The sequence below is a fragment of the Rhamphochromis sp. 'chilingali' genome (assembly GCF_963969265.1).
Source record: "Rhamphochromis sp. 'chilingali' genome assembly, chromosome: 1".
In the NCBI taxonomy this organism is placed as follows: domain Eukaryota; kingdom Metazoa; phylum Chordata; class Actinopteri; order Cichliformes; family Cichlidae; genus Rhamphochromis; species Rhamphochromis sp. 'chilingali'.
Window position 1 is genome coordinate 32,727,001 of NC_137929.1, and position 23,808 is coordinate 32,750,808.

The 23,808-nt window shown below is 39.6% G+C and overlaps 1 protein-coding gene and 1 long non-coding RNA gene across 2 annotated transcripts; one reads left to right on the forward strand and one right to left on the reverse strand.

Annotated features, from left to right (window-relative positions):
* Nucleotides 1–11,092: 11,092 nt before the first annotated feature.
* Nucleotides 11,093–19,381, forward strand: LOC308407396. Its single transcript, XR_013973666.1, has 3 exons — nucleotides 11,093–11,160; nucleotides 19,101–19,151; nucleotides 19,245–19,381. It is a non-coding gene; the product is annotated as an uncharacterized lncRNA (long non-coding RNA).
* Nucleotides 11,176–19,007, reverse strand: LOC308407391 (uncharacterized protein). Its single transcript, XM_080898996.1, has 2 exons — nucleotides 18,793–19,007; nucleotides 11,176–18,599 (listed from the first exon to the last, which is right to left on the reverse strand). The coding sequence occupies exon 2, from the start codon at nucleotides 17,769–17,771 to the stop codon at nucleotides 11,820–11,822; it is 5,952 nt and encodes a 1,983-aa protein (XP_080755122.1). The 5' UTR covers nucleotides 17,772–18,599; nucleotides 18,793–19,007; the 3' UTR covers nucleotides 11,176–11,819.
* Nucleotides 19,382–23,808: the final 4,427 nt, after the last annotated feature.

Below are 23,808 nucleotides of genomic sequence, written 5' to 3' on the forward strand. Positions count from 1 at the left end.
TATTCTGCAATTTACAGAAGCTAATATTAAACACCATGGGCTGGTTAATGGATAAATCGATTATCAAAACCCACCCCTAATCATACACTCATTAGTGTGATTTTTCCCCCTGAAAAACCAAAGGAAATTGCTCAATACATTTTTAAACAATTTAAAAAGACAGTGGAACTGAAAACAGAGAAAATGAGGGAGAAAGTTAAAGTTTGGCCTGTTTGAAATGTACCCGTTTGTTCAGAGATGAAACACCACAAAAGTTTAAAGAATAACTATCTCAGATGGTGTAAATGTGTGTAAAATAATGTTTCTGTATATAATTTGATGGGAGCTTATGGAAACTATCTGTTGTGGCATGTAACATGCTGTGCCAGCTTTTCACACCAGCACACTTCATCTTTTTACTATCAGTCTGGAAACATTAGCAGGGAAATAAGAACTGACTCGTGAAACTGAAAGCAGATGACACTGTTTGATGGTTTGCTCTTTGGTTTGGTCAGTTTTTCTTACAGGGGAAGTCGTTCTCTTCACTCTCAAAGCAGTTCTCTAAAAGGCATTTTTCATTAGACAGACTCACCTGTATATAATATACTAAAACAATCAAAACCTTTTTCACATTTGTCAAAACATGAATATAGCTAATGCAGAATAAATAATTTTCAGAAACAAAAATTAAATGTGAAGGATTTAAAAAAAACAAAACAAAAAATTTTTACTAAATAAATAAAATGAAGAAAAGCAAAATAGAGTCAAATTAAACTATTTGCATAAAAAAAACAAAGGAAAAATAAACAATCTGAGAACACAGCGCCAACCAACTTTATTAGGTACACCTGCTCTACTGCTCATTACAGTAATCCAAATAAACCAATCAGCTTTCCGCAGCATCTTAAACTGAGAAGTGCGTTAACATAGTAACCGAATAGTAGTGAAGTATGTGGAGAAACAATGAGAATGTGAAAGACTTCATCATAAAAACCATGAAGAACCATGAACCATGAAGAGGCCGCTAGGAAAACTACAACCACCTGCAGAGGGTCAGGCAAGCCCTGAGGAGTCAGCTGAACCGGAAGAACAAGATCTGGGCAATCGACACATACCCCAGTGATCAGGTACCCTGCTGGGATAATAAGTGGGCTATAGGAAGAGACAGAGGCCGGCAGGCCCAGCAGAAAAAGGAAGCTCCTGACCGTGCACATTTAGTGAACACCTCATACAGCAGAAAGAAGAAAAGCAAGGAGAAGAACCATCATGGAGAGGCAGCCACCTACAACCATACAAGCAACAGATAGAAGGAGTGACTGATATAAAAAAAACCCAAAAGAAACACACAATCCAGAACCCCAGGTGCAGGCTGTCCAGAGATAATCCAAGGTGCAAGATGCCAACAAGCTGGGCAAACATCCAACACAAACTGTTTTGATGAGTCATCACATACAAGTGTCATGGTCCCTGTGTCTACCCGGCTGGCTCAGTGAGGCTACATGTATTAGTTATTGTTTTTTCCTTGTCTCTCGCTTGTGGTGTTTTTTGTTTGTAAAGAAACCTTTGCCCTTTACTCCGAATCTGCACTTGAGTCAGTTTTTGACAACGAGTAAGAAGTGCATCAACACAGTAATAAATATCTTTAGTAGCAAATCATCCATAATTACAGTAAAAGTGTGTATAAAAACAATGCGAAAGGCTCATGTAGGTGTGGAAATGCAATACTGATTTAAGAACACCATTAAGAGTGCTTATCATGACCTTTCTCCTTTGAGAATTGCAATAAGACAATCAAGAAAAACCGTGACACATGTTATGCTTTTCATGGTGTGTTATTTTCCTCAGCATTCATTAAAAAAAGCCAAAGAAATAATTAATACACTTTATCAAACAAAATGCATTCTTATTGTGTTTACTTAGTGATGATGTTGGGGAACTCGTCTTTATCCATTACAGCATAAATGTAAAACTAAGTAGATCAGAAATACAGTTATTGAGAAAAAACAGAGCAATGTAACAAATAATGAGTGTATCAGGCAGTGTAGTCAGTTCTGGTGATACTTTGTCCTTGGTATCTGTTTAAAGATTATGTATCTGTTTAAAGCTGTAATTTTTTATGCAGCTTTAAATAGATACATAATCTATAAAGACTTGGTCCTGAGCTAAAACATCTCATTTGGAAATTAGTTTATGTTCTGATTTACTAAATGAAATGATTTTTGTTAAGTTATGACAATACAACTTTTTCAGCTTCATTTCACTATTTTTTAGCCTAACCAAACATTACTATCTGAGATCTTTTTTACTTTATTTCTACAGGTAATGTGATCGCGATCTTCTCCATTTATGAACCAAACTACAACAAGAACACAACAAAAACTGATTCGTACTGCAACAAATCGCTCTACCTGTTTGCATTTTGGAGCACCATCCTGACCTACGTGCTGTTTGCTGCACTCGTTTACATTTGTTGCTGCTGTAAGGAAAAACCGGCTGATGATAATGAGGCTCTGCTGCGGAGATAAAAAGAAAAGAATAAAGATAGCTGACATGAAAACATAGGCACACACAGCGGATCACAATCAGCATGTTTGGTGGTATTATGATTTTTACTGATCACTTTGGTGCAAAATCAAACCAGAAATGTTATTTTCACTACTCTTAATGCACTTCTCAAATTTGTAATACATTTCCCCCACACATGATAGCTTAATGCCTAATCTGATTGTTTCTACACACACTTACAAGTACAGAAATAGTAAAAAGTTTTTATTCATTCATCACAGAGTTGAAGTGATTCACTGACTCTTCATGTTTTGACATATTTGAAAAAGGTTTTATTTGTTTTAGTGACTCTGTGTTATGAAACTCAGAAGTGCATAAAGAGTGCTGAGAATGACTTTCCTTTGTGCCGAAGTGATGGAGAAAAACTGTAGTGAGTGTTTTTCCATGCGTGTTCCATGTACGGTATATTGTCAAAAGTGTTCACTCACCCATTCAAAACAATGAATTCTGTTGTTCCACTCAAGTTCAATGGATTTGTGTCTTATGTACTTTTAGCAAACATATTACAGGAACATGCGTTTGATCTGTTGATCTTTTAGAGAAATATCACAGTGAGGTTTAGCAATTAATGTTTTTACATTTAATCTCCTCAAATGATTCTCAAACATCATCGGGTATTATAAATATTATTTTTATTGTTTGTCAGGCTTGGTGGTTGCTGTGTTTTTCCATTATTGTTTAAGTTGTTACAAACTTAGAGCTCCTGGAGTTTCCCAAAAGTATGAGTATGTCAGGCTGAACTGTCAGAAACTAGAAAACAACATATAGAGAATATTAATTTGATGAAGTCATGCAGACAAAGCAAGAAGTCTTCAGTCAAAATGTTCATTAAACGGTTATGTTACATTAAGAGGAAACTACTTTTTATGTTTGACTTCTTTGACCATGTTCTCAGTGATTTCAGAGGATTATTGCGAATACAGTGCCGGCATTTTGTTGTTGAGAATAAATAATCGGAACTTTCCCTCCTTTCGTTTAAAGTTTTCTGAATGTAAACAAAAATGTTGTGTGATATAAATCATAGCTTAATGAAATCCATATGTGAGCTTCTTAATTTGGGAATATCCCAGCTATTAACTTTTTGTTTATCTGAAAAAATAAATTAAATAAAAAACAAAAATTCATGTAATCGTCCTATTTTTTATTTCATAGTTTAGTACAGTGCTGTAGCTTCTTTATTCTTTGTCAATTTAATTAATTGGCATAATATTTTTTTAACTGAACCAAAAAATGTGTCAATATGGAAACTGAAAACAGGGAAAGTATTTTGGAAAAGCAGACAAATCTCGTGCTGCCTCAAAACCAGTGAAAAAAACCTCAGACAGGGAAGACTCAGTGGTTTAGACCAAATAAGGGGAAGTGCTCGTAAATTCACTTCTCAAAGTAATTTTATCCTAGAAGTTTGGTCTGCTTGAAATGTATAGGGAGCTTTGAAAGAAAGTGACTGGACTTCTTTTTGTGAAACTTAAACTTTCTGTCCAAGCTTCTCAGACCATGATCTGGGATGAAAACCCACACAGCCTGTTTGCAAAGTATCTATACTGATTCAGAGTTGATACCAAGAGTTTGTCTGTCTATGGGGCAAGACTGAACTGAGTGTGCAGGTCTGGTGGTGAAGTAAGCTTGCCGGGGCCTTAGCAACGCAGATGGAGGAAATCTGGAGGCCCGCTGGGAGGCCAGTGGCTGAGACAGAGGAACTGGGGACCAGCAGAGGAGGATGAGACGTAGTGTTGGGGAAGGATCCTCATCCTCAAACCACTGGCTTCTTAAAAAGGAAGCCAAGCTGGACGAGAAAAAAAACCCTCTATGGCAGTTTAGATGTCCTCTACATATTTGGTATCTAACACTGAGCACTGATTCAACTCATCATCTTCAAATTAAACTTTCTTAATCAAAGTATACTGATAAAAAATAAAGGAAGAGCATAGCATCAAGTCAGTTAAACTTCTTGGCTACTAATCTGATCATTTAAGTAACAGAGGCGATTCAGGGACCATACGAATTGAGCTACTTAACACTGGTAGCTCAATATGAACCATACAAAGAGCTGTTTGAAGTCCAAAACCTGAATTCCTCAAGTAATACTACAAGAAAATTCAGATATATAGTCTGAAAACGCTGTACGCTTCATATTTCTGACACAAAAAGACAAACAAATGAACAATAAAACAATGTTTTTTTTCCCTTCTTGTTATTAATTTAACCTTTTAGTTTTTATGTAATGTTGCTGACATACACATGAGTAAAAATATAATTATCCCAGTGAATCACTGTACTCCTCACCCAAATAACATTAGTGGAAAGGGAAGATTGAGAGCAAGCACTAGTGAAAGACGCTGTAAAAGGAAGTTGAAACGTGCTCACATGCCCATGTTACATGTGGCCATGTTCTCTATCTTTAAAGCAGTCCAGACAGACACACAAACAGGTAGGTCTGCAACTATCTGCTTAATGCTTTCACATAATGGATTTTAATTTGTAACTATTTTGAAATACACATGAAGTTGTTTTTTAACATGCTAATTTCTTGTAGAAACATCTGTTTGTTGAGCTGCTTTTGTTATCCGGTAAGAAAGCATTCATAATTTCTCTTTTACAAACTAATATCTATGATTAAAAAATTTTCTGATAGCCTTGCACTCTAAAGAGTAAGTAAAAAGTAAATAACTTTCTACCTTTACATTTTCTTATTTTTCTTTGTAAATCATTTTCATTTATAACCTAATCAGAATAACAGGAATGGAAACATTAGGAGGCTATCTTGTGGCTCACTTTGTGTCTTTATAGGTTAGATTCAAAACTAGTTACAATGCAGGGGAGTCAGAGACCACAATTCATCTGTGGACTGAGATGCATAACAATAGGTGAGAGAGTGATGTGTTAAGTTTTTGCAGACATTTAAAGTTGGTGGATACTGATTTGGGACTGAAAACATGCTGTATTTGCCTCCTTCAGGGCTTATTTTGTTTCTTTTTTACTTAATATTCATTGGCCAAGGGGCGATTGGTAAGCAAGAGATGCTCATATTCCCATTCGGAGATTGAATTTATGTGAATTTATTTTTATGGGCCAGACAATGTTTGAAAAAAATCAAATCTTTATCTTTGCACCCCATAGGTTCAGGTGTGTTTCAATGTCCCAGACAGCCTTTTATCTCCCTCTACATGTCCCTGTATGGGATCATACCGGTCTTCTTGGCACTGAGCTTATGGTGTAACTGGTGCAACAGTGTCTGTTGGTCTGTAACCACCATCTTCTTCTGTTGCTGGTTAATTGCTGGTAAGCTTTAAAAAAAAAAGTGTCAATTTTTGCAAATTATTAGCTCACAGTCTTGGCTGGAGTGAGAACAAGATGGTTTCTTACTCCAAAACCCCCCAAATTTAACATGTTTTTTTGATTTCCCCCATGAGTTTAGAGAAAACATAAACAACATAAACTACAGATTCTAATGCATTTTTTTTTTCAATTGTACAGGGTGGGCCATTTATATGGATACACCATAATAACATGGGAATGGTTGGTGATATTAAAGTCCTGTTTGTGGCACATTAGTATATGTGAGGGGGCAAACTCCTCAAGATGGGTGGTGACCATGGTGGCCATTTAGAAGTCGGCCATCTTGGATACAACTTTTGTTTTTCCAATAGGAAGAGGGCCATGTGACACATCAAACTTATTGGTAATGTCACAAGAAAAACAGTGGTGTGCTTGGTTTCAACATAACTTTATTCTTTCATGAGTTATTTACAAGTTTCTCACCACTTATAAAATGTGTTCAATGTGCTGCCCATTGTGTTGGATTGTCAATGCAACCCTCTTCTCCCACTCTTCACACACTGATAGCAACACTGCAGGAGAAATGCCAGCACAGGCATCCAGTATCCGTAGTTTCAGGTGCTGCACATCTCGTATCTTCACACCATAGACAATTGCCTTCAGATGACCCCAAAGATAAAAGTCTAAGGGGGTCCGATCGGGAGACCTTGGGGGCCATTCAACTGGCCCACGACGACCAATCCACTTTCCAGGAAACTGTTCATCTAGGAATGCTCGGACCTGGCACCCATAATGTGGTGGTGCCCATTCTGCAAATTCTGTGCGCCGATCTGGGTCATCCTCGTTGAGATGCTGCAGTAGCTGGAGTTTGTAAGGGTGCCATTCGTGAGTAGCTAATATCCGCCGAAGGGATGTTCAACTAATGCCACTCTCCAGTGACATGCGGCGAGTGCTACGCTGTGGGCTCTTGCTGAATGAAGCTAGGACAGCCGCTGATGTTTCTTCATTAGTGACAGTTTTCTTGCGTCCACATTTTGGCAAATCTAACACTGAACGATTTTCATGAAACTTAGCAAGCAGTTTGCTGACTGTAGCATGGAGATGGGTGGTCTCGTAGGGTGTCTTGCATTGATATCTGCTGCAATGACCCGGTTACTGCGTTCACCAGATATCAACACAATTTCAATTTCAACAAAGAGAAACTTGTAAATAACTCATGAAAGAATAAAGTTACGTTGAAACCAAGCACACCATTGTTTGTCTTGTGACATTACCAGTAAGTTTGATGTGTCACATGGCCCTCTTCCTATTGGAAAAACAAAAGTTGTATCCAAGATGGCCGACTTCTATATGGCCACCATGGTCACCACCCATCTTGATGAGTTTGCCCCCTCACATATACTAATGTGCCACAAACAGGACTTTAATATCACCAACCATTCCCATTTTATTACGGTGTATCCATAAAAATGGCCCACCGTGTATGTATGAGATTTGGGATACCCTTAAAAGGGTCATCTCAGGCACACAGATGTGACTGTTAGCACAGATGCGCCCCCCCCCAAAAAAGTCTTGATTTTAAAGGTCTTTTATGCTTTTCTTTTGAGTTGTTTTTTTTTTTTAAATAAATGTATTTCAGCAATTTTGAAAAAAAAAAAAAGCTTAAATCCAGTTCTGTATTTATGAAGAGGACGTGCAGGTCTGCAACACTAAATTTATTATCTGAGACAATGAATCTTTATTTATTTATTTTTACAGGTAGTATTGTCATCTACTCCATTTATGAACCCAACTACGACAAGACTACAGCGCAGCCTGATCTCTACTGCAACAAGGCTTTCTACCTGTGTGCATTTTGGCTCACCAACGTGACCTACATGCTGTTAGCACTGCTCTTTTTATCGTGTTGCTGTTGTAGACAACGAGAGGCCGATAGTGATAATGAGACTCAAACACTTGTGCGGTAATAAATAGAGACGAAGCAAACTTAATTAAAAAGATAAACATACACTGTAAGGTAAATGCGGGCAAATGGTGCATTTAAAGGCAGTTTTCCTGTTTGTCTTATGTAGATATAATCAAATGTTCTAATGAGCAATGTACATGTTTGATCTTTTATCAGAGAAATGCAAAAATTTATATTCTAAGTAATTAAACTTGGGGGGTACTCTTTTTAAATACTTTTGCAGCAGTACTCTGTTACGTAATGACATCCTTAGATATGAATAATATCCTTTTTTTCATCCCATTGATTCTCTAATAGGTCAATTTTATAAGCTTGTGAGCGCAGAAATACCAAATGTGTGAGGCTGAATACTGAGGAAACATCATAGAAATGCTTAGAGAATATATCTGTTGATCCAGTAACAAAATCAGAGAAAGCCCGGAGTCTTGAGTGAAATGATCATTAATCATAAGTAATACATGTACATAAAAATGTCAGTGTAAAGTGTACTGTACTAGGCATCTTGAGTCTTCAGCCATTTATATGCCTTCACATTTCTCCAGGAAGATCAGAAATAGGTGAAGGCATTTATTAAAATGTACAAACATACAAGGAAACAGACAGTATCCAAAGCAAAAAAGTTTTTATAGTCCTAACGAGCTTGAAGGTCAATATTTGATATGATCACCTTTATTCTTCAACATGGGCTGAGCTCTCTCCAGCAGTTTTCTTGACATTTCTTTAAGTAGTCTTCAGGAATAGTTCTCCAGGCTTCTTCAAGGACATTCAAAGCTGCCCTTTGTTCTTTTTTTCTGTCAAGATGATTGTATCCCCCTTGTTGATGCAAAAATACCTTTAGAAAATATATTTTTTGATCAATCTCAACAGTCAGAGAATGCACAGTCTTAAATGTAATGATTATTAATCATAAGTAACACATGTCATTGGTGCAAAAATACCATTTTATATCTGTCAAACTGTTGTGTCCTTGGTATTTTTATTAGATTCATCTTAAAAAAATTGAAATCATTCATGTGTTTGTGTAGCTGGCTCCTAGTAAAACAAAAGTGCATAAAGATTGTTCTCTGTCGAGTTTATTGTTATGTGTAGACCAGTGTTGGTCAAGTTAGTTGAAAATAGCAATTAGTTATTAATTACTGATTACTTCTCCAAAAAAGCAATCCCGTTACTTTACCTATTATGTTTTTTCAAAAGTAATTTGTTACTTTATTAATAAATTACCTTTTAAAAATATAATACACAACCTAAATGCGTAATAAAGCAATAGACCTTTCAGCCCAATTCTATTTTTTCTGTATAATCCATCATATAAAACTGAATCAAATGGAAAAAAGTCTCTTTTTAAAATTTGTTTTATGAGTTTTAATCTTTTAACTTCATGCACAATGCATCAAGCAAAAATTAAATTATATGCAACAATCTTTAACATTTAAACCTATTTTCTGCATATTGCAGAATATAAAATAAAATATTTATTTGTGTTTACACTTACACTTTCAAATAGATGGAAGTAAAACACAGTAAAAAAAAATGAAATCAAAGATTCAGCAGCACTAAGTCCTGTTGCTCACCTGTTTAGCAGGAGTGGGGGCTGGTGGAGGTTTGCCCGGTGCCGCAGGGGCCATGTCAGTGGGGGGATCTGGATGTTTCTCTGTGAATTTCACATTCCCGTTTTGGCTTGCTAGGTGCTTGCTCAGATTTAAAGTTTAATTTTTCGCTGTAGAAAGAAGTTTTCTTCCCACGCAGAGTGTACAGCGGACACTAATGTTTTTGTAAATTTTTGCGGACTCAAACTCATAGTAATGTCAGTACTTCCAAGCTTTAAACGCTGGTAACGAAACGAAAAAAGTAATCAGTCTGGTGTAGACACGACGCAGCATTTTTCAAGCTTGAATGACTCACAGGCCAGTGTTAAGTAGCTCAATAAACAAAACAAAATCATCTCTAAATGTAAAAGGAATGAAAATAAATGAAAAAGAAGCCGATATCGAAAGAGAGCTCAAGACAGCATTAGCAAATTACAACAAATTCTGACTGCTTGGAAAAAGAAATGAGGCATGGCTGAAGACTTTAATACAGTGCTGAATTATTTGTTGTCATTGAATGCATTAAGTCTATGTTAATGTTACAAAATGCATGCTGTCCTAAAATTAACATGAATAAAAAATTATTTTTTAAAAATTCCTGTCCGTATCTGACACCATCTTTTCTAATCCTGGGCACCTGTTGGAAGAATGACACTGTCATAGTATTTTTCGCACTCAACAATCAATTGTAAAAATGTCACTGTGGGAATGGAAACAGGGAATGTATTTTAGAAAAGCAGGCAAACCTCGTCCTGTGGAGAAATACGACATAAAGATGTTTATGTAGCGAGGTCTTAGTGGGTTAGGACAAATGAGAGGAAGTGTTCCTCTCATGAGGTTTTGCTGTGACAGACACATTGTCAGTTATGTCTTTTTCTCTTGTCTGTGAATGCAAAAGAGCTCCTTAGGAAAAGAAAAACAAATACAAAGATTTTGTAGTTTTTATGTAATGTTGCTGACATACAAACAAGTGATTACAATACAAAATCACCTCAGTAAATGGCTGGATGAAAAAAGAAAACTTAAACAAAAAAACAAAGTGAAAGACGCTGTAAAAGGAAGTTGAAACAACATGCTGACATGCCCATGTTATATGTGGCCATGTTCCTGCAACAGTCCTTTTCTAGGAAGTCCTGCCAGACACACAAACAGGTTGGTCTGCAACAGCCTACATAACACTTTCACACTTTAATTTGCTAACTATTTTGACATATGCATGAGGTTTACAAGCTTTCTAAAGTGGATTTCTTGTAGAATTGTCTTTTTGTTGAACTGTTTTGGTTAATCTCTAAGAATTTAGCAGTTAGCATTAATAATTTTCTCTTTTCTCTTTATTTGTGACTTAAATTCTTCTGTACACTGCAAAAGACAATCAGTAAAAAGTAGGTAACATGCTTTTCCATTATCAGTTTTTTCCTTCATTTAAATCATATATTGTAATTTTATTCAAGTGTTATATCATGGTACCTTTTCATTTATCACTTAACAGAATAACAGAAATATAAAGTGGAGAATATCTTGTGGCTTTCTTTGTTTTGTTATAGGTTTGATTCAAAACTAGTTACACATCCTTCTGGTAGACTTACACTATAAAAAGAATTAAAAAAAAAGTAAAATTCAGTGTCTTTTTTCAGTCTGGATGTTTTTATTTGCCATTTAACAGATGGAAAAACAGCACAAATAGCTGATCGTTTCCTTTGTGTCTTTTTAGGACAGATATAAAACTAGTAATAATGCCGGAGAGTGATCGACCACGATGCACCTCCGAACCACGAACAACAATATTAGGTGAGAGTGTAGCATTCCAGCCGGACTTTATTCAGACGATGCACTCAATGATCATTACGGATGGACCATGGTGGGGTATTCCAACCCATTTATTCACAAATTGCCATAGACACATCGTAAGAGCTGTAATCATAACATAAAACAAATAAACATTCACTTGATATAACCACGTTTCTGTTATGCTAATCAATTCACAGAAAAGGCACAGGAGGTGCTAGCATCAGCCTGCTAGATCGCTCATAAACTTATTAACAATCAAGTAATACATTTACAAATTGTCCGAAATGTAAACAACAAGTACAACACACAAACATACCTGTTCGCCTTCCAGCTAGATGCTAATTTTAAGATGGATGGAAAACGATAACCTTCTCATTTAATCCTTTCTGCGGCAAGCAGTTGCGGTACGATCTTCCTTCCCGGAAGTTGCCCGTTACGAATTTCAAAATAAGAGTCTAATCTATATTATAAGGTATAATTCGTTCAGGGATTTAACTGTTTGAAAAATATCAAATAAACAAATAATCTGGGTCATTTACACTCCCACCAAATCATTAGTGTTCAAAAACATAACTCCATAAACATAGGAAGAAAGAACACAATGATTTCATAATACAAATAATGACCAAACAACAGAAGCATAGTATGCAAGGAATGGACTAGTCACCTTCCAACAATAAGACTAGTTTTTGAACTGGCCGTTCGAGCACTGACCGCTTAGTAAGACGTTCACCATTTTTGCCAAGTTTCCTGTCACCTAGACAGAGCTTCACTCTCCTAACCAGTCCATCTCTGTCCATTGTAGTCTCTACGACTCTTCCCAACCTCCATTCATTTCTGGGCAAGTCTTCATCCTTCATTATGACTATATCCCCGATCTGCAGGTTTCTCTTTGGGGTGTGCCAGCGTTGTCTAAAGGCAATGTTGGCTAAGTACTCTTTCTGCCAACGGCTCCAGAACTGCTCGGCCAAATATTGTACGTGGCGCCATCTCTTTCTCGCATACATATCTTCCCTTATGAACTTGCCGGGGGGAGGAAGGGCCATGGTAGACTTCAGGGTAAGTAAGTGGTTTGGTGTCAGTGGCTCAAGACTGTTGGGATCATGTAGGTTTTCAATAGTGAGAGGACGACTATTAACTATCGTCATTGCTTCATAGAAGAATGCTCGGAGGGAAGCATCAGGTAGGTTTCCAGGTGAGAGTCCAAGGGTCGCGTTGAGAACACTCCTGACTGTTCTAATTTGACGCTCCCACACTCCACCAACATGACTTGATCCAGGAGCATTTAGGATGAAGTCACACTGCTTCTTAGAAAGGAAGTTCGTCAGTTTATCACCATTTAATTCCGTGAGGGCTTCCTGCAGTTCATTCTTGGCTCCTAGGAAGTTACTGCCTTGGTCAGATTTGATCTGGCGTACGGCTCCACGTATAGCAATGAAGCAGCGCAGTCCAATTATGAATGAGTCTGTAGATAGATCCTCCAGCATTTCAATATGGATGGCTCTGGAGGAGAAGCAGGTGAAAAGGAGACCATATCGTTTTCGCACACTACGTCCTTGCTTGCTATAGAAGGGTCCAAAGCAATCCATTCCACAGTAGGTAAAGGGTGGAGATGGATTTACTCGCTCTGGAGGGAGATCGGCCATTTTCTGTTCTTCTGTCCGTCTCCGAAGCTTCCGACAAACTACACATCGGCGAAGATAGGATGCAACCGTCCTGCCAATTCCTGGTATCCAGTAACCTCTTGTCCTAATTGCACTGAGAGTCATTCCCTTGCCTTGATGTTTGACTTCTTCATGACAGTATGCTATGATCATCCTTGTAACATGATGTTCCTTTGGAATGATGGTAGGGTGTTTAACTGAGAGAGGAAGGTTTGAATCACGGAGTCGACCTCCCACCTTAATCACACCATTGTTGTCCAAGAAGGGGTTGAGGTGATGTAGCTTGTTATGAGGTGGCAGCTGACAACCTTTCTTCAGTAGCCGCACTTCCTCCGAATATGTTTGTCTCTGCAGATCTTTGATGATGAGGCGCTCGGCTTCTTCTCTTTCCTGCACTGTAGAGAGGCCGATTGACTTATCCTTGTTGATCCTTCGAAGAATGCGAGCCACTGCACAGATGGCGCGAGTCCAGGATGAGAACTTTGCCAGCCGATAAGTAAGAGAATCTTGTTCTACAGTTTCCGTGTTTAGAGTCCGTGTTTCCTTAACTTCTGGATCTCCGACTGACAGTTCCGGAGCCACCTCTTCTGAGAGGTCAACTCCCTTTTCCCATAGAAATGCAGGGCCGGTAAACCAGTCCGATGATATTAGCTCATGGACAAAACAACCTCTAGAAGCACGATCCGCAGGATTCTGGTCAGTAGGGACGTATCTCCATTGCCTTTGATTCGTGTAGAGATGTATCTTCTGGATACGGTTGGCTACGAATGTATGAAAACGTCGAGCCTCATTATTGATGTACCCTAGTACAACCTTGGAATCGGTCCAAAAATGCTCTTCAATGTCCGCATATCCAAGTTCTTCCTTCAAAACATTGCTGGTTTTCACAGAGATGACTGCAGCCGTCAACTCTAATCTTGGGATCGTGGTGACCTTTGTTGGGGCGACACGAGATTTGGCCATGACTAAAGCACAGTGGATGTCTCCTTCTTCATTGCTAAGCCTCAGATATGAACACTGTCCATAGCCAGTAGTGCTTGCGTCGGAGAAGTGATGTAACTCACGTTTAATAACCCTTCCGAAATCTGCCGGGGCATAACTTCGGGGTATATTTATCCTCTCCAAGTTGTTGAGGTCGTTTTTCCATTTCTCCCACCGTGGACGAAGTTCGTTGGTTAGAGGGTCGTCCCAACCTGTTCCATGGCAGCACATCTGCTGCAGCACTTCCTTTCCAATGAGCAAAAAGGGGGCTATGAGACCCAAGGGATCGTACAGGGATGCAACAATGGACAATATGCCTCGACGTGTTGCAGGCTGTTCCTTAAGGTTGGTGATGATCTTCAGGCAGTCTGATTCGACGTGCCATTGGATACCCAACGCTCTCTCTGAAGGTAAGTTATCAAAGGCAAGGTTGAGGTCTTTAATGTCTGATGCACGTTCAGTTGCTGGTATGCTTACCAGGACAGCTTTGTCATTGGACACAAACTTGTGGAGCCTAAGACCACCCAGGGCACAAAGTTTTCTGGCTTCTTCTGCTAACTTGATAGCCTTCTCTGAGCTGTCTGTACTTGTGACTCCATCGTCGACATAGAAATTTCTCAGAATGAACTGAGAGCCTAATGGGTACCGGTCTTTATTTTCTGTAGCCAAATGCTTCAATCCGTAGTTTGCACAGCCAGGCGATGAGGCTGCGCCAAAGATATGCACCCTCATACGGTATTCTTGGGGCTGTGCACCGAGATCTCCTTTCTTCCACCAAAGGAAGCGCAGGTAATCCTGGTCTGACTTCTTCACATGAAATTGGTGAAACATTTTCTCTATGTCGCACATCAATGCAGTGGAGTGCAACCGGAAGCGAAGAAGTACACCGTTGAGATTGTTCATCAGGTCAGGACCAGTGAGCAGATGATCATTCAAACTGGTTCCCTTGTACTTGGCAGAGCAGTCGAACACCACGCGCAGTTTGCCTGGCTTCTTGTCGTGGAATACACCGTGATGAGGTATGTACCATTTTTCGCCCTCTTTCCCATCATCGTGGACTTCCTCTGCATCACCCCTTTCTATGACCTCCTCCATGAACTTGATATACTGTTCTTTGTACCCTTCATCCTTTAACAGCTTCCTCTTTAGATGGCTCAGACGTATGACTGCAAGCTGTTTGTTGTCAGGTAAGGTAGGTCTCTCCTTAAAGGGCAACGGCATCTCGTAGTGACCTAGACTGTTCTTTTCGATGTGGTTCTTGAGTTTGTCCAGGAACAGGATGTCCTCCTGAGACACTGGTTTGCCGTCTTCCTTAGCATCCTTAAAGTCAGACTCTAGAATGCGAATGGCATCTGCCGGAGTGACTGGTGGGAGCTCCCTGACTGCAACTCGGAAGCACTGTCCCGCCGTACTTGAGGTGTCGGGGCATGTCAACGTACCACCAACTATGCTCCATCCTAAGTCGGTACGAATTGCATAAGGCTCATCGTCTCCTCCCGTTATGACGTCTCTTGGTGCCATTGCTCGTGCGCAGTTATAGCCTATCAATAAACCAACCTCACAGTCCTGTAGAGGTGGAATCTCTTCTATGACCTTGGAGAGATGATTCCACCTTTTAGCTGTCTCGCATGTTGGGATATGGGCTCTGTTTACTGGTATGCAATCCTTGGTATAAGCAGGAGGAAGGTCGATGAGGAGGGAAGAGCGATAACCCCGAACACAAAGCCCTGAGACTCTTTGGCTCTTTACGATCACGTCGCGTCCAATCATCGTAGTTAACTTCAGCTTAACTGGACAGGAATCTGCCTTTAATACATCACTCAGTTCCTGGTCAACAAACGTCGTGTCGCTTTGCGTGTCCAGCAAGGCGTAAACCAGTTTCTCAGTTCCTGTATCCTTTTTTGACACCCACACAGGCACAATCATTGATGTGTTAGTTGGCTGTCCGGTAATCACTGACATTGAAGTTGCAGCAGCCTCCGTTTGGCCGGCATTGCTCAGGATAGTGGTTTCCTGTGGCAGAACTCTTTCCTTCTTTAAATAGTTGTCATCGTGTAAACAAGTGGGATGTTTACCCTTGCACGTGTTGCATGAGTGTCGATGTCGACAGTCTTTTGCACTATGTCCAGGTTTGGTGCAGCCATAGCAGAGCTTATGTTCTCTGACAAAATCTCGACGCTCCTCCAGAGTTTTAGCAATAAACTTGGGACATCCATGTAGTCTGTGTTGATTATTTTGACAGAAGGCACAAGGAGACCTTTCCTTTCCTTTAACTGGCTTGAGCCTCTCGGTGTCAGCCTCAGTCTGTGTGTTTAGAACGCTTGCCTTGTTCCTCTTAGGGTCTCTGCTGCCTTGTTTTGCAGTGCTCGACTCAGAGCTGCGGAGGGCATAAGCTGAGGTGATTGGATTACAAGCAATCTCTGCCTCTGTCGCCATAAATGCGGCGAAGTCCTTAAAACTGGGGAATTCCTTATTGCCCTTTAAGGCTTCAGTAACCTTCCTGTTCCAGTGAGATGCTATCCACTCTGGTAGTTTAAGGATTAGCTTCTTATTCTCTTCACAGTCGTTCAGTATTTCGAGGCTCTTCACATGTGTCATTGCATCTTGGCAAGCGTTTAAGAAATCTGAGAAGTCTCTTAATCCTTCTGCATCTCTTGGTTGGATCTTTGGCCAATCTGTGAGCTTATCTCTGAAGGCTTTCTGTATAATAAAGGTTTGGCCATATCTGTTATCCAGTTTGTTCCACGCATCCTTATAAGCGTCGCTGTCATTCCTATAGAAAGTTCCTTCTAATGTTTTACGAGCTGGGCCGCCTACATACTTCCTCAAGTAATAAAGTTTGTCTGCTGGGGAGATGGCCTTTTTGTCAATAAGTGACATGAATGAAGTTTTCCACTCGATGAACTGAATGGGGTCCCCACTAAATACAGACGGCTCTGGAACTGGAAGTCTATTTAGAGCCATACTGTCTTGTAGGGCTTGGGCAAGGGATGACACGTTTAGGTCGGGTGGCGATGCTGTGACGGTGGGAGTTGGAGGGTTGATAGCAAGGGGAACATGATGGTTTCCCACTGAACTATTAGAGGAATGGAGACTGCCTTCCTGCGAGGCTACCTGGCTGTAGACTTGCAGTTTGGCCCGAGCGGCCCTCAAATTCTTTTCTGCTTGGAGGCGTTCAAGTCTGCGCTTTTCTACTTCCATTTTTCTGTGCTGTTCCTCTATCTTCTCCATTTGTCTCTCTTCTTCCAGCAACCCTTCAAATTCGACTTCCTTAGCAGCTAGCTCTGCTGCTGCATCCGCCTGTTTGAGTGTTAGAGTAGTGCCTTTGTGACTACGGATTGACTTTGTCACTCTAGATGCAGTGGATCCATAGATGGAGCGTGCGTAGCTGTTCTTAAGCAGCTCCCTGAGACGGCAATGTACTTGTTCTGCATCATAATCACCATCGAGATCTGACATTCTCTCGTAGGTAACTTTCATAATTTCGGCTGTAACTGCCTCACAACTGTCAACGTGACGTCTTAATTCTGGAGAAGGTGTAATGTGACTTCGTATTTCAAGGTAAGTGTTTAACACAGTTTCTTTCTCTTTCTCCAAAGAATCCATCAAAGATGCCAGCTCGCCTTTACTAATGTCTGACTTGAGCTGCTCTCTTGACTCTCGGGCTCGAATCTTCCATCTTTCGTACGTTGAGATGAACTTTCTTTCCCTTTTTCTTGCTTCCTCCTGTTGCATTTCGAGCGCCTTTGGAGTTGGGAATTTTGTTCGAGTGGAACGTCGGAGGCCTTCCTTAAGCTCACCTTGTAAGTTGTTCAACGTTTCTTCTCTGCGTTGAATTTCCTTCTCCAAAAGTTCTATTTCCGTAGTTTCTGATGTGTCTTCAAGAGACGCTTTAAGCCCTTTGATTTTATTCTGCAGGTCGACTATCTGATGCTCTAGTTCTGTTTGTGAGGAGGGAGTCTCCATTTCCTTCGTGTTTATGTTATTTACTTATCTAATTTGCAGGCTTTAGTTAATGAGCTGCTTGTGGTTACTATAACTTACAGGCTGCATTAACAGAAGGGAGGAGAATCTTTGCACTTTAAACCAAGTTGAAATAGAAGCGGATAACCAACACAACATTGAGAAGAAATGTATAAAATAATGAATGCAACCTGCTAGCTGTTGCAAACTGATGTGGTAAAGTAAACCTCTTATGCTAAACACAGATCAATACACCATTACTATTGTACAGTTACAAATTGAACTAAATGCCCCTCTTTCACCCCCTTTTGAGTCAGTAGAAAGAATGATAAATATACAGTAGTGGTGGTAAATACCAATAAACAAAATTACTTCACTTGTTATTACTTCATGTCCGTCGTGTCTTAATGCAGCAGATGTCCACAGTAGTTGACGACCTTCTCTCTCCCTTTAACCACCACTGATGAGAATGAATGTCCTTTCCTTGTCGATTAGAATGAAATGTTCCATACCTTTTCTGACCGTCACATCAAACCATTAAGCCAGCTGCATGATGATTATAAAGTCTCTGTCTAGAAGACCCATAGAATGGCACTGAGTTGCTCCGTGAAATGTCTTGTCAATCCCAGACGAATAGCAACACAGCTCCGTGACTCGTCCTCGTGGTTCCGTGGTGCAGGATGGCAGCAGGATGATGCGGGGGATCAGCTCTTACTGTAGCATTCCAGCCGGACTTTATTCAGACGATGCACTCAATGATCATTACGGATGGACCATGGTGGGGTATTCCAACCCATTTATTCACAAATTGCCATAGACACATCGTAAGAGCTGTAATCATAACATAAAACAAATAAACATTCACTTGATATAACCACGTTTCTGTTATGCTAATCAATTCACAGAAAAGGCACAGGAGGTGCTAGCATCAGCCTGCTAGATCGCTCATAAACTTATTAACAATCAAGTAATACATTTACAAATTGTCCGAAATGTAAACAACAAGTACAACACACAAACATACCTGTTCGCCTTCCAGCTAGATGCTAATTTTAAGATGGATGGAAAACGATAACCTTCTCATTTAATCCTTTCTGCGGCAAGCAGTTGCGGTACGATCTTCCTTCCCGGAAGTTGCCCGTTACGAATTTCAAAATAAGAGTCTAATCTATATTATAAGGTATAATTCGTTCAGGGATTTAACTGTTTGAAAAATATCAAATAAACAAATAATCTGGGTCATTTACAGAGAGGCTGATGTGGAAATTCTTCCACACATGTGCAGACGGTGCGTAGTGCTATATGGGACTCACTGTATCTGCTCTTCTTCAGGGTGTATCCTGGTGATTTCCTGCATCATGTTCATTGCTCAAGTGATAGCTGGTAAGTGACAGACACTGTTATTGTAATGATCAGTTTAAATTCATCAGAATTTTATTTTGACATTTGTTTCTGTTTTATCCCCGTACACCACAGCTTTAGCAACTGATGAATGCAAAGGAGAGTTCTACATCCCCATATGCATCTACAATTATGGATTCATATCTGTATTTCTGGCACTGAGCATGTGCACAGCGAAAAGAATGCAGCAGTTTCCAATTACACCAAGAAAGCAGTTGCTGTACCTGCTGCACCGAGGGCGGTGCAAGTGGTGCAACATAGGCTGTTGCTCTGTGCCCCTCCTCGTCGTCTGTTTCTTTTACCTTGGTGGTAAGCTTTAAAAATGTTCTAACAGCAGCACACACCTGTTTTAAGAAATATTGAAAGATGGAATAAGCAACAACTGAGAAAAATCAAATTACATGGTGACCAAAAACAAAACAAAAGAAAACGCAGAGCTGCTGTTGAAATTGCTTAAATCATGAGTTGTTTTTTCTGTTTTTCCTGTCATAAACGCTGCTCAAAAAGAAACACTTTTTAATCAGAGTGTAGCATCAAGTCGATTAAGCTTCTGGAAATAAGCAGCTCTGATCTGGTTAGTTAAGCAGCATGGGGCGTTGCTAATCAGTTTTAATCTGGTTTGGTGTTATAGTTTTTCTCAAAATAATTGGTTTCATTTTTGGTTTTTAATTTTTCCCTTCTCATCTTTTGTGGCTGATTCTTAGTAAATTTTTTCATTTGGGGAGCGTCAGTGTCCCTACTGGTACAGACATTTTTAATTATGTAGAAGTACAGATACCTGTGTTTTGAAAAGCTCCAGTAAATGTTGAAGTACTCATATAATTTCTTTACTTAAGTAAAAGAGAAAAAGTACAGGCAAGTTATACTCTGAATAGTAATAAAAAAAACAACAGGTTTTTAGTTTATATTGATCTTCAATGAATGAATTACTGTTGTTGTTTTTAACAATGCACTACAGCAGTATTTTAAATATTTTTACAGTTAATGTGTTCATGTACTCGGATGTGAAACCCAACTTCAATAAGAGCGTAACCACAGGCATTATCTACTGCAACAAGACTTTCTACCTGTTTGCATTTTGGAGCACCAACCTGACCTACGGCCTGTTGGGGCTGCTGTTCATCACTTTTTGGTGTTGTAAACGACAAGAGCCTGAAGGCGAAGATGAGGCTCAAATACTCGTCCAGCATTACCACACTAGGATCCTATGGTTCACCGTATAGTCTAATGTATGCACTTTTAAAAATTCAGGTTATCATATTGCCACAAAACTATTACTATATGCTTCTTAATTGGTTTTGCCTTGTAGAAAAATGTTTGTTTCTACATTATTACCAGTTTCTGTGCTGTTTTTAAATACATCCATGTAATGTTACTTATGTATAACCACTGTTGATACCAGGTAATTACTACTGTATTGTATTTGACCAAATTCCTGTGTATTTCGCTTGAACTTAAAGTTGAAATATATTTACCAACAAAAACTTAGCATTAGAAACAGCAGATCAGGGGAAGAATAATTCAAGACTTTGGAGGAAAAAGTAATTATACTAGAAATTAAATTAAATTAAAGAAATTTAAGTAGTTGGTAATTTCCAGGTATTTTAGAGGTGGGAAGAATCCTTTTTTTTTTACATTTTTATTATGAAATATATTGTTGTGCGTCCTGCCTCTCGCCCTATGACAGCTGGGATAGGCTCCAGTCCTCCTGTGACCCTGAATGTGCATCATGAGAATTTAACTATTTAATTGTGCTCTTACACTCTTACACTATATATACAATTTATATTAGACTACATCATGTAAAATGTAATAGGGACTGTCCTACCATTTGTAATAACAACAACAAACACTGCATAGCAAAGGCCCATGTGATCTTATAATGATGGAGTCAGGTCTAATTTGATTTTCTTCTTTCATAAACACTGTTCCACCATCAACCAGCAAGTTCAAAAGGACAGTAAGAAAACTACAAAACACTGAAATAACATAAATTGAGAAAGACTCCAATGAATTTTTTATTTTTTATTTTTAGATGCAAACGCAAAATTGAACACAGCAGAATTAACAAGAAGTCTCTAAATCTTTTGACTGAGACTTGAGAAGCAAAAGGTCTAGAGACTTGTTGATGACCCCTGGAAACCTCCAGGCAGTTGGTTGCGAGAGGTTGGGGGCAGTTGCTAGATGAAACCGTGCTGGACCAAAAACCTTGTGTTTCCTTTGGATGCAAGCAGATTGCTGCAGTCCCCAACAAGAGCCAACCTTCGACTTGCCACAATAAGAAATGTAGCTCATTATTTTTCAGTATACCATTTGTTGTGGCACTCTGGTGGTTTTAATGATTTCTGTTCTTTTTACTTCCTTCATTTAACATGTTTGGTTCTCTGATACAGCCCTGATATTTAAGCAGAGTGCACAAATGTTCACTATGCATGTGGTCAGTGTTTTGTTAAAGCTATTCAAGAAACTTATAGCTTAGAGATTCATTATAGAGAAATGCAGAAGCAGAATTTTCACAAACAGAAATTTCCCAGTGTTTTTGCTTCCAAGTCCCTAAAATGGAGTAAGAATAAATATTAAGCTGGCTGTGAGTTCAAATATTAAATTTGGAAAGTAATTCTACTGTATATTATACTGTAATTATGTTGATGTTATAACTGAATTGCTTTACCTTTAATGAAATGGAAAACATTTTCTATTGTAAATAAAACCTTTGACCAGTTATTTTACTGGATCATTGCAGAAAGAGTCCCATGTTTCCAGGGGGTGGAGGACATGTTTTCTGTACAGAAACAGTTACATGTGAAGGAAAGCAGAGCGACCAGCAGACTTCTCCTAAAACAAAAGCGAACACCTACACGGTGGATTTGTTGCAGAAATGTGCCCAGCTTCTCACAGTTAGTTTGCAAAATGTGGCATCGACACAGACTGTTGAACACATAGTCCAGTTCATACACTTGTACTTCTCTCAGTCCAGCTATCGATCACAACCACACTCACTTCCTCTTACATTCATGAACTCTTCACAATAAAACTTGATACTCATAAAAATAAACTGTATATAATGCAAATGCTTTGGTACTTATTAAACACTCCTTGTAAAAGGAATTTGTTAATACTTTAAACAAACATCTGATGAAGCTTAAACGTGCCGCTGTTGTTTAACGCGACCTCCGCTGGTTTCTTCCTTCTGGCAAAAAGTAAACGATAAACAAACAAGAGACAGGACTTGCGCCAGAAAAGCTGATCAGCTGATCACTGATCAGTTTCATGATTGAAGTAGCAACAGGGGAGGGAGGGGGAGAGAATGAGAGAAGAAGAGGCAGCTGCAGCGTAAAGACGCGGAATAACTCCAGCTTTGTGTCTTTTTCACTGTAGCTAAAGTCCGGGACAAACTGTTCCTTTTCGGAAGAATACAAAACGCGTAATATTTTCTCTGAATACCGTTTTTTATGGGATGTTTGGCAACTCTAATAACTAAGCTTAGGAATAAAATAAAATTCACTATCAGTAACATCATAGCACCCACTCAGCAGTATGTAAACACCGTCATGCTAGCTAGTACGCAGTACGAGTTATTGTAACTGACTGTAAAAAGTCAGCACAACGAAAATAAACTGCACCTAAACTTGGTTTATATCTGACCCAGATAGACTGCAGGTCTTAACTTCTTACCTGAAGTTCAGTTCACCTGACACTCAGACCAGCGGCTGCCTCGGGTCTCTCCTCCTCCTGCCTCCCCTTCCCTCATCCACCTGCTGGCCTCTATGGAAGCTACGCCATAGCCACCACCAAACAACTGAGCTATTTTTACACATCAGCCAGCATCTGGACAATCGACCACCTTTCATTGCTTATACCGTTCCAAAAACACCCCCCCCCCCCCCCCCCCCCCAAAAAAAAAAAAAAAAAACCAAAAAACCATCGGCCCATAAAAATGAAAAACCACCATCGACCCACCATAGCTGGACTGGCCATCGAGCTCCCAGGCCTCTGGTAGAGGACCTGAGCTTGAAGAATAAAGACAGCTCTCAGGTGCGAAATTTGTTTTGTTTAAATGTATATAACAGAACAAAACAGCATATGCAGCATGCTCTGATGCTGTGGTGCATGTTTCAATATGCGAGTGTCCTAAGCCTTTTATTAGAGTGACAGCCTGTGGAAAGAAACAGATGTCTGCTGGTTTTGTTGTACAGTGCTCTGCAGCGCCTGCCAGGAAGGACGAGTTGGAACAGGTTGTGACCAGAGTGCTGGTTCTGGGTCTGCAGTGATGTTGCCTGATTGTTTCTTGACTCTGGATTTCTACAAATCCTGAACTGATGGCTCCTTTCAATGTGGAGCAGCAGTGGCTCTACTTTGAGCCCCTCCAAAATGACTGAAATTATTCCTCTGTCTCTAAGTAAGAGGATATCCATCCTTCAGACAAAGATCATTTCCACCGCTTTAATTCTTTTAGTAACTGCCCAAAACTTATGACCACAGGTGAGGTTGTAGGTCGACCAGTAAATTGACAGCTTTGCTCCTTTACTCAGCTCTCTTTAACATAAAGGACCTGTACAGCGACCGTATCACTACTGCAGCTACCACAATCCGCCTGTCACTCTCTCGTCTCCCCACTAGTGAACAGCAGACTTAGCGC

Bases quoted from the DNA above. Each gene is read 5' to 3' on its own strand.
- LOC308407391 (XM_080898996.1), bottom strand. From the start codon at position 17,771: ATGGAGACTCCCTCCTCACAAACAGAACTAGAGCATCAGATAGTCGAC.